This window comes from Lactuca sativa, chromosome 9, assembly GCF_002870075.4.
Source record: "Lactuca sativa cultivar Salinas chromosome 9, Lsat_Salinas_v11, whole genome shotgun sequence".
NCBI lineage: Eukaryota > Viridiplantae > Streptophyta > Magnoliopsida > Asterales > Asteraceae > Lactuca > Lactuca sativa.
In genome coordinates this window covers 199,532,185-199,543,529 of record NC_056631.2, presented here as the reverse complement: position 1 = coordinate 199,543,529, position 11,345 = coordinate 199,532,185, and the positions used below count along the sequence as shown (strand labels likewise).

General features: G+C 35.8%; 1 protein-coding gene across 2 annotated transcripts; it reads right to left on the bottom strand.

The window, feature by feature from the left end:
* Positions 1-2,072: 2,072 nt before the first annotated feature.
* LOC111918230 (uncharacterized protein At1g01500) lies at positions 2,073-5,462 on the bottom strand. 2 transcript variants are annotated; one of them, XM_023913900.2, is made up of 3 exons: positions 5,012-5,462; positions 2,961-3,761; positions 2,073-2,630 (listed from the first exon to the last, which is right to left on the bottom strand). In XM_023913900.2, exons 2-3 carry the CDS (start codon positions 3,684-3,686, stop codon positions 2,406-2,408), a joined length of 951 nt encoding a protein of 316 aa, XP_023769668.1. In that variant the 5' UTR covers positions 3,687-3,761; positions 5,012-5,462; the 3' UTR covers positions 2,073-2,405. The 2 variants fall into 2 exon arrangements, with proteins under 2 accessions (XP_023769668.1, XP_023769669.1); XM_023913901.2 differs by having other exon boundaries at positions 2,961-3,758.
* Positions 5,463-11,345: the final 5,883 nt, after the last annotated feature.

Sequence of the window (11,345 nt, the reverse complement as noted above, 5' to 3'; positions counted from 1 at the left end):
TTCAACAAGGCATCACAATGGATTTATACTTAAACTTATATTTTAGTTTATTTGCAAGATTTAATAATTTTGATGTGTATTATTGTTAGTAATTTTACTAAAATTATAAAACATGTAATTTTTGACAAAAGATCGACTAATTACATTTTTTTGAAGTATGTTATTTATGTGAGATTGCAAAAGCTTTAAACATAATAGATTTAGACGACAATGATATGGGGAAGAGGCCATTGGAAAAGATTAGATTATGATGTTTGTTAGTTTGATTGGTTTTAAATTTTAAACTATGATTTTTGGTGTTACCGTAATTACTTTTATATGTTTGTATTAAGATTGTTAACTTTTGTTGGTGAACTTGATTTATATGTTAGGTGCTTTTATTTGGAAAATTAATTTTGCAAGTTATAATATTATAGATAAAGTTAGATTCGTTATGCATGAAATATGATAAAGTCTTTAACTTATTTGATTCAAAGTTCAAACAAATGGTATAAACAATCAAAGTTTAACCGGTCTAACGTGTACAAGAAATGGAAACGTATTCAGTTTTACGAGTTGTATCGTATCAAATCAAAAAATGTATTCATTTTAACGAGTTGTAACGTATCAAACCCAATAACATATCCATTTTAACGAGTTGTATCAAACCCAAAAAACGTGTTTTAACAACTTATATTGTATGCATGTAAAGTTGTACCAGTCCAACAGTGTCCAAGACTCGGAAAAATCGGACCTGGACCCGGACCTGATAAGTCTCATCCAGTCCGGACCCGGACCCAAAAAACATGTTTTAACGACTTATACTGTATGCAAAGCAATGTTTTTTAAGCTATAATTCATTCACTTGCCGACATTGAAAACATATCCTTATTCTATATTTAGGAAAACAATATTGTATACATACGATATTTCTCGAGTAATTTGAAAAAAATTCGTAATGTCTTTTATTCACGAAACATAGTTTTCTAAACCTTGTCCCATTATAACATACTATAACGTGAATGTAAGCTTATAGTACTAAAAAAACATGTAGTAATTAAATGACCAAAAACACCAACATCCACTTCACGAGGTTATTCACAAACCACAAAAAATGGCAATCAAACCATCATTGATTTTTATATGTGCTTGACTTAGAAGCATTAAGAATTACTTACGTTGATCCATGTCTATGGACGGCTCAACCAATTTGGGGGACTAAGCGAACAAAAAATATATGGTCATTTGACATTTACTATACTTAACGTTATAAACACTTATTCTTTTCTTGAATCAGCAAGACATTTACAAACGAACAAATAGAATACCAGAGATAATGTATTAATGGAAATACATGCTGCTTGACAGCCTTGACTCGCTCACTGTTTCTTTGAATTCGTTTCAACCCAAATTCGAAATTTCCAAAGGCAAAATCCATACAAAAAGTATTCAAAACTTGACAATTGAAAATGTATATTCTATAATCAATGGATAAATGAAAATAATTAGCCTTAATCGGCTAACCCAAATAGATAATGGAAAACTGAAGAAAAAAAAAAAAGTGAAATCATATTGTTTGGCGTTGAGGAGTTGAACGTTAAGAATTGAGATAGAAGAATAGAAGATAAATACGATGTTTCAAGTTTCAAGATCGCACTGATGTGTTGCATGCATTTCGTCTTCAAGAATCAAGATTGCGCACTGTGATGTCTATCGGACAATTAGTAAAGGACTAATTGAAATTTGAGATATATTAATATTGGGTTAAATTTGAAAAATAGGTGACCTTTTAGAATTGAAAGCCTTAAACCCTAACTTAGAAAAATATAAGGTTAAGTCATCCATGTCAATGTCATTTACTATATCATTTCTAGGTGAGAATGTCAATGTCATTTACTCGTAGGAATAAGAACCAAAGCTTCATGGGGTGCTAAGGCGATAAAGAGTTCGAATGTAATGGAAAATGACATTTTATATCTCGAGACGTGAGGTGTAACTACACATCGTGCGGTCATTTTGTTTTATGAAATAAAAAAAATGGTCTTGACATATACATATCCCATATTTGGTCAATAGCTCAAAAAAATATCATATGATCAAGGTTATTACTTTATTAATCATTACTCCATCAAGATTCAACTCTATTGCTCGACAAATACAAAACATGCTTATTAGTTATTCCTATCAACAACCTTTTGTTGACAAAAATCAAAACAAAGAGAATGACCAAAAACATACACACAAACAACTAGGAACCACATCGGATCATAGTTATTTACATGACAACGACATCATCCCTGTCAGCAACTAAACTAATACCTACAAAATCAACCAACCTCATGAAATGTGCTTCAAGAGTCCTCCACTTTCATACAAAACCTTCTTATTTTGATGTGTTGTTTTGGAATAGATGGTAAACACCCAAATCAAAGAAGTCGTCTTCTGAAGTTTCTAGTTGTACCATGGTAAGTCCTTGCTAGTAATCCGACACCAATTCCGATTCCAAGGCAAACACTCAATCCAATTCCGACACCCACTCTCACACCGGCATTAAACCACGATAGTTCCCCGTCTTCACCTTCCACATATTCCATTCCGGAGTAAAGACTATGGTACTCGTGTTCCTGCTTGTAGTTTGGGTAATCCGCAGCCTACAATGTCACCAAGCAAAATGGCATAAAGAAAACAACAGCCATTGTAGTGTGCGCATCATAGAAGAAGAAGTGCATCATTGTAGTGTGCGCAACATAGAAAAAAGTGCCAACAGCGATGCTATCCTGAGCCCTTCTGAGGATAAGGTTGTTATAATAATATAGTAATATATTAAAGTATAAATGGGGTCAAGTGACTTTTTTATCCAGTTATGGGTAAAATTAAAATATAAAAAATCTGAAAAGAGAACAAAGAGTCACACAATGTGATCATTAACACAAGTCTGTTTTATTCAAAGACATAATTAATAAAAAAACCAAAAGACATACCTTCACAGAAAGACCAGAAGAACCCTCTCCTTGATTCACAATTGCTTCATTTTCAGGTATAGCTTGAAGCACCCCTTTCCTTGTTTGTTTCTTTCTATAAAGAACTTGTAAACTTTTCGTCAAAATTATGGGATTCCCACCAAAACTACCAGCCAAACAAACCTCAATCACAGGTGTCTCCAATTCCACCCCTTTCAGAAACCCGTTTCCCGCCACCATATCCGTCTCACATTCCATTCTCCATTTAGAAACACAACCATCTGAAGCCGACTCCCCATGAATTCCATTCCCATGACACAAATCAAGAACCCCGGAAACCAGAAGAACATCCTTATCAAAAACCTCAAACTTCACACTTCCTGTTGTCCTAAAACTATCCGTACTAACAAATGTAACTTCCTCGGACTTTTTGTCCAATCGATCTCGCCTTAAAAGGGTTGAAACGCAATCGGAGTAGATGCTAGTTCTTACACCATTGACTTCAAGTAAAGTGTCACGGTTAAGTGGGACATGGTTAAGTGTTAGATGTTCGGGGGTTGATTCATTGTTGATATCACATTTGCTGATTCGAATGTAGCAAACTCTTAAATCGAGCCAAGATAGAGAATGTTTTGGGGTCGAATGGTAAGAGTTGTGTCTCGGACTGTAATGTCCGTTTCCGATTCCGATTCCGTTCTCGTAACGAGTCTGAGTCTCCATGGTGTTGTCGAAACGATGAACCTCCATGCTTAAGAGCCGGAATATACGATTGCTTGAGAGGAGTTGGGAAAGCCCATATCACAATCAGTAAGATAGAACCTGCTTTATGTTAGAAAAAGAAATAAATGTCAAATGAAAGATGGCGATTAAAACTAAATAACTGAGAAAATGGCGAAAACTATGACTATTCTTGAAAATTAAAAATTGTTGAATATGAAATGGACAAGCTTTTCTAGGGCAATTTTTTATGAAGAGGGTATTCATGTCTTTTCACATACGAGAGGATCTCACATACGAGAGGATCTAGAGACAGTCAATGACACTCCCTTTTGTGTGATTATTTTGATCCTAAACAATCAGTCATAATCACTTTTACCCAAACACTCAGTGACATTAATAAAGCATAAATGCGCATCCAAACACACCCTAATTCTAACTTTTTAAGGTGGGTGTGTTTGCGATTTCAAGTTCAAGTCTTCACTTATCATGTAATATGAGCATATAAAAAGGAACTAAAAGGATCCCAAAAAGGATCTAAAAAGGAAAAGTTTTAAGTACAAAAAGAACATAATGTCAAGAAAGCTATATGGAAGTTGAAGAAACCTTAATAAAAAAAAATTCATTTTTACAGCAAAGATTTATTACCCTTAGCTAAATCTAAGGGTTAGCTAAAAGAGTGTTCAGAAGTGATTTTTCAAAATCATTTTTATATTTATCCCAATTATTTTGTCATAGTGACTCTACTATCAATCTACTTTTGCAAAATAGTGGCTTTATGCAGCAGCAGAGAGAAAAAAGGTTAATTTCTTGAACAGAAGATTCCTTTTATATGGTAAAGATCCACACCCACTAAGCACTTAAGCAGCACCCAAATAAAATCAAATCTAAGCTAAAAACAGATTAAAAAGTTGAAATTTTACTCGAAATCCCACAAAAAGACAAACTTTTTACTGTGAAGATCCATACACAACAAGCACCAGCAATAAATTAAAAACTCAAAGCTAAAAGCCAGAAGGAAAAATCTTCAATTTCAGCTTAAATCCCCACAAAAGAACATGTTTTTTACAATAAAGATCCATACCCACTAAGCAGAAGCAACAGATAAACAACCCTAAGCTTAAATAAACGAAAATTAGTTCAACCAACTTTCAAGATCCAGCATACTGAAGAAGTATACCCAAAAACAAGCCTAAATTCAGAAGAAGAAAAAAATCAGATTTTTACAGTAAAGATCCATACCCAATAAGCTACAGCAACAGATAAACAACCCTAAGCTAAAAAGAAGAGATCAAAAGGTTTCATTTCTGCTCAAACATAAAAAAGGAACAAACTTTTAGAGTAAAGGCCCATACCCAATTATCAGCAGCAACGGATGACAAACCCTAATGCTAAATGTTGATGTATTTTGTAACTTTAGTCTCGATTTCGAACGGTGTATGTTGACAATTGAACTTTTTTCTGAGAGGTTTTTAAAGCAAGAATTTAAAGGGCAAGAAGAATCCAAAACTAAAAATGGCAGGCACAAGTGTCGAGACTGATGTCAATACAGAAGCAAAGTAAATGACAAATGATCATAAACAGACAAAAACTCTGGAATGCTTCAGTATGTGTATAACTGTATATGTGTGAATCAGCGTAAATCAACATGGGCTTGATTATAACTCCAATAAAACCCCGTTTATTTACTGAAAATGAAAGGAATTTAAAATTGGGGAAGAAAAAAAAACTAACAAGAAATAGTTGATTATAAGAAGGCTAAATTGAAGTTTCCCTTCTTGTAAAGTCTCTTTCTTGATATTGATTTTCTAAAAAGAGAGAGAGTGAAAGAGAGATGTTTTATATGGTGATGATGTTGGTGGTGGTGAAGGTGGTCCCTGTGGGGATTCTAATATCCCTGCCATCTTATCCAAGCCAGGACAATAGAGTACAATGACATATTGATATACATATTTAATCGATACATTTCACTTTATGTTACACGTGTTGCTTTCAAAAACATTAGCTATTATTTAAATATATTTAATTAATTATTTTAGATAAATCGGTTAACTATATAATTTGGTTCCAAAAATAAAATAAAAATAAAGTATAATACATAAATAATCATTATTTTCACACATATCTTTATAAAAGCTAGTATTTTGTCCGAGGGTGAGAGTGAAATTGAGATGTTTTATATGGTGTCGTAAATATGTTTTGTAAATTGATTTAATAATCATTATTTTCACACATATCTTTATAAAAGCTAGTATTTTGTCCGAGGGAGAGAGTGAAATTGAGATGTTTTATATGGTGTCGTAAATATGTTTTGTAAATTGATTTTTAATGATTGTAATGATAAAAATTATGTGTTATTATACTTTTTGATAGATAAATATATAAGGTCGATATCATTAACAAAACTGTTGGTAGATGGATTAAACACGAAAGTTTAGAAAGTCGATGGGATAAAAATGATATTTTACAAAATTCAAAGTCGAGGAAGTCAAAATGACATTTGACAAAGTTTATGATGGTATGGGAAAATCATATTATATAAACTACTAAGGTTAAACATGAAAAATTAGAAAATGAAGGGAAGAAATTGACATTTGAGAAATGTAACAACCCAAAATAATGACAAAATTTTCCTTTTTAAAAACCATATCAAAATCCATAAATCATTCAAAACATAGTTTCTAAAAGTCATAATCATAATAAGAGTATCACAAAATCATAGATCAAATAAATATCGAGAATAATGTGCACAATCAACCCTTCGCATTGCCCCTATCCTTAAATGTACATGAAACCATAAAATCAAACTGTAAGTCAAAGCTTAGTACGTTCTCCCAAAACGCCATGACACAAACATATAATAGCATGCATACTGGGTCCACAACAATCAGATTGGATTATCCCTGAGTTCACAACATAAGTTTGGATCGCCCTCCCGGGCCACAACATATCTCTGGATTATTCCTGAGCCCACAACATAAGTCTAACTTGCCTTCTCGACCCTCAACTTATGTCTGTATTGCTCCTAGTTTTGTTGGCTTTCGCACAGAGCAATATTGCATTAACCCAACCGCACTACGTCGACATATGCAACAGATAAACATATAATTAGCAAAAAGATACTCATGCAAATCTACCAGTCTAACAGAACACTACAGCATGGCAACATCATATATATCAGGATACATCATACAATCTACTGGGACGGCATTGGTGCCTTCGACTGTAACATTCGGGTTCCCATGTATTATATTTTGTTCTTTTATTTTTGGATATTGTGGGGGGACTTGGCGAGTTGGAGTCTAAACTCGCAGAGTATGGTCGCGGATTTGTATGCGAGTTCACAGCTGGACTCGGTAAGTTCTCGAGTGGACTCGATGAGTCCACGCTGTTTAATGAAACCCTAATTTTCAGGGTTTGAGACCTATTTAAAGGGCCTTATGGCCGTCATTTGCGGCCACCAACCCCCAGAGAGAAACCCTAAAGAGATCTAGAGCGTTTGTGAGGAAGGAGAGGCCAATCTTGAACTTTTGTGGGTGTTTTTGCAAGAAGGAAGTGTTCAAGGCAAGAGGAGGCTGGAGGAGGTACGATTTTGGTGATTTTTGAGCTCATAGAGATTGTATTGAGGTGTTATTCTCGGACCTTCTTCAATTTTAATGTTGATCCTTTGTGTTAGGGTTTTCTAACCCTTTTAGAGGTGGATTAAGTAGATGATTTGGTCCCTTCTCGAGTTTGTGTTCTGGATCTGGACCCAAAGAGGTCCAGAGGCCTTAACACTTAGAGCTTTATGAGTCCTTTTGGGAGCCATGGGCTAGGAATGTCATTTTTGGGGCTAAATCACCATTTTGGGCCACTTAGATGTGATATGTGTGTCAAGGTCCAAACTTTATGTGATTATCATGCATGGGGAGGCCAGATCTATGATTGTATGGAACATATCTGACCTCAGAAGTTGTATTGAGTTTGTGCATGGCATGAACTCGCCGAGTCCGAAGAACAGACTCGGCGAGTAGTATGAAGGTTGCCCGTTAATCACTCAGTGAGTGGACTTGTCAAGTTGGAGGAATGACTCGGTGAGTCAGGGGGACTGAGTTCAAGTTGGAACTCGCCGAGTTGTTCTTGAGACTCGGTGAGTTGAGTCGGGGTGGCCCCGCGATTCATGCCAGGTGGAACTCGTCGAGTCAGGGAAGTACTCGACGTGCCAAGAGAGGGTCTAAGAGAGTCAGTGGACACGTGTAGACTCGCCGAGTCGCCCTAGTGCACTCGCCAAGTCGGGTCAAAGTGTGACTGTTGACCTTGTTGACTTTTAGACATAGTCATTCATCCCTAGTCTGAGAGTATGGAGTGGGCGTAGTCATTTGTCATTAATCTGAGAGTATGGATTAGACATAGTCATTCATAACTGATCCGGGAGTATGGATTAGGTAAACTCGTTCATTTAAGATCCGAAAAGTATGGATCGTGTCATTGTGAGGATCGACAGGGCGAGGTAAATTGATTATATGAAATTATATCTTGTGAGTTCTAATATATATATATATATATATATATATATATATATATATATATATATATATATATATATATATATTATAACATTGTGAGATTGAAATCCCTATGTACTCACCATGTTTCCCAACCTGACCCACTCAGTTATTGTATCACAAGTACCAATATTAGATACATTTTGCTGAGAGATTCATGGAGCACTAGGCCACAAGGAGTACTAGGCCACTAGTTTAACTACTATAAGGCTTGTAATGATTTGTTTTGCTTATGTGTAATCCAAGTTTTTGGTAAGTTCCCTTTAAGTCCCTAATCTAAAATCCCTTTCATATTAGTCCCTTGTTATGTACGCGGAGCGTACTCATTGAGTATGTTTAGCTTACTAGGCACGACTTGGTCGCGAATCATTAACCACGTACGCTGGGCATACTTGTTGTACGCATGGCATACTCATGTCTAAACCAAACCCTAGTTTAAGGTTTGCACCCTATTTAAGGACCATAAGTCCTCCAAGTTCCATACCTTTTCAGCCTCCATTTCCCTTGAAGTGAAAATATCGAACCCTAAGCCACCTTAGTGCATTTGTGAGCTTCTTGAGTGATTTTTGGTGTTCTTTAGAGCCTTTGAAGGAGAAGGAAGCTTGAGAAGAAGCAAGGAAGTGTGAAGAGCTTGTAGATCCAGAAGTTTGGCACCATTTCTGACCAATTGAAGGTATAAAGCTCAAACCTTGACCATTGGATGCTTAGATCTATTTTTAGGGTGGAAAATGTCATCTTTTGGTTCCATAGTTTGGATTCTTTGAGTTAAGGAACTTCATACCATATGAGTTGCCCTTTTGAGCTCTTGGAGGTGTTTTGAGTCATAAAAATTGGATCTTGATGGTTAAGCCTCAACCATTCAAGTGTTAGGGACCAACCAAGTGTGCTTATGGACTTGATTCATGTTTTGAGCCCCATCCTTGCATGCAAAAGCAGAAAGTTTGAAACTTTTTGGCTTAGGACGTTTATAGGGGTCTGGATCTAACTTTTGGATGTAAGGTCTTAAGGGATTAAGACATAGGGATAAGTTTGGCTTGGCAAACCAGTACGGCGTGCGTACTCAAGTGTACGCCATACATACTCAAGTGTATGCTACGTGTACTGGGTCAACGCCTCAACCTTGGTCAACACCAGCGTACACTTGGCGTACAAGCCAAGTACGTCGCGCGTACGCGAATCGTGGGCTTGGAAAATTTTAGGCTCATTTGGTGTTGGGCTTTAAACTTAAGAAAGTTGGGCCTCAGGCCCATCTAAGTGTAACAAGTCTTTTTTGGGCCTAAGGCCATGTTTGGAGTCCTTGGGACATAGTGGGCCTTAAAGTCCCTATGGTGAGCTTGGATGCCTTTTTGGGTTTTGGGGTTTTGGGCCTTGGAGAGAAGGAGGCCCAATAAGGGAAAAGTAAAGGAGCCTTCTTGCCTTAAGTCAAGGAATGGGATTTTGGACCTTCGGGTTAGATTGTGACCTAACTTTTAATTAGGGTTTTGTGCTTGTGCAATAGGGTGAGGAGTTCACGAGTAATCCGCTGAGTGCAATTTGATACCTACAGTCTGATGTGAGTCTTCCTTTACTATAGCCGTGGTTCGAAGGCGCCAAGGTCGGCCCACTAGTTATGGTATAGCATGATGATTGTCTTTATGATAATTGTCAGCCATGTCTATATTTGTTTGATGACTCAGTGATTACTACTATCATATTATGTGGTAGTAGTAGGGGTGAAATGGACCTGGTGTCTGGTTGTAATAGACTGAAGGGGTAGGCCAGCACCCAGATATGCTTGGCAGTATCCAGTTGAGATAGACCAAAGGGGTAGGCCAGCACCCAGATATGCTTGGCAATATCCGGTTGAAATAGACGGAAGGGGCAGGCCAACACCCATATATGTTTGGCACTATGTTTGTTTAGTATGTGGGATGTTGGGGGAACTCACTAAGATTTGTGCTTACAGTTTTCAATTTTTATTTTAGGTATTTCCATTTCGAAGGGGAAGGGCCCAGCTTGATTGCACACCACCACTCCATGTTTTTCTGCACTTAGTGATTTTGGGATTTGTACTCTAATATTATGATACAATGTGACTCTTTTGAATATTGTGGTATCAGTTTCTTATGAATGGAATGAATTTAAAAACAAAATTTCGTCTATATTTTTGGGATGTTACAAGTTAGTATCAGAGCCTTGGTTTGAAGGATTCGGGGATACTCTCGGGTGTGCCTGCACTCAAATTGAGGATTTGGTATGTTTTTCACAAAAAGAAACATTTAAATCTAAGGATTTTAATAAAACAAAATGAGTGTGATGTGTGAAATCGGTTGAGCTCAAGTAAGTTTTCCCAAAATACCCATACAAGTTATATGTTTTATGCTATGATATGAGAATCGCATGCTAGATTAGGGGTTAAGGGTCTGCTCATGATTACATGATAGAATGCTAGGAGAGATGCCTTTATGTGCCTATCTGTATGAGCTTTTAGAATTGAATGCTAGTATCAGACCAGTTACTTGTTAGGATGGCCTGTATAGGGTATGTTTTGAGTTGACTTGCCTGATGTTTGAATGTTGCGTGCTACGTGCTTTAGGAGGTTATGTTGCTACTAACTAACTAATGGATGAATGCATCAGGTTACATGTTATTAATTATAACATATCATCAATAATCTTTGTAAAATATTACAAGGAATTCTTTTTACAAAAACGAGGATAATAGTTTTTGAACAAAAAATCAAAGTTATAGTCCATTTTCTAAAAATATTGTAGTTTGAAATCTAAAAAATATACTCCATTATAGGACTATATGGTTAATCAAGAAATAAAACAAACCCAAATCCTCTGTCACCCTTCTCTATTTCTACATATTGATTTAGTATGAAATTCATTCAAAGAAAAATCAGTTTTTTTTAATTACATAAATGAAATTTTCTTGGAGTAAGGCAAATTGATGACTAGAATTTTCTTAAATTTATGGATAATTTTAAAGAGCTTGATGAAGGAAATAGACAAAACTTTCCAACTAACAATCCCTTAAATCATGCAAATAGGCCATTGATTTTTTTGAATTGATATGTATTATTCCATGATTTGATGAATTAAATGGTTACCATAGTTAATTCTAAGTATTTATACAACTGCAATTTAGCATCCTCTACTCA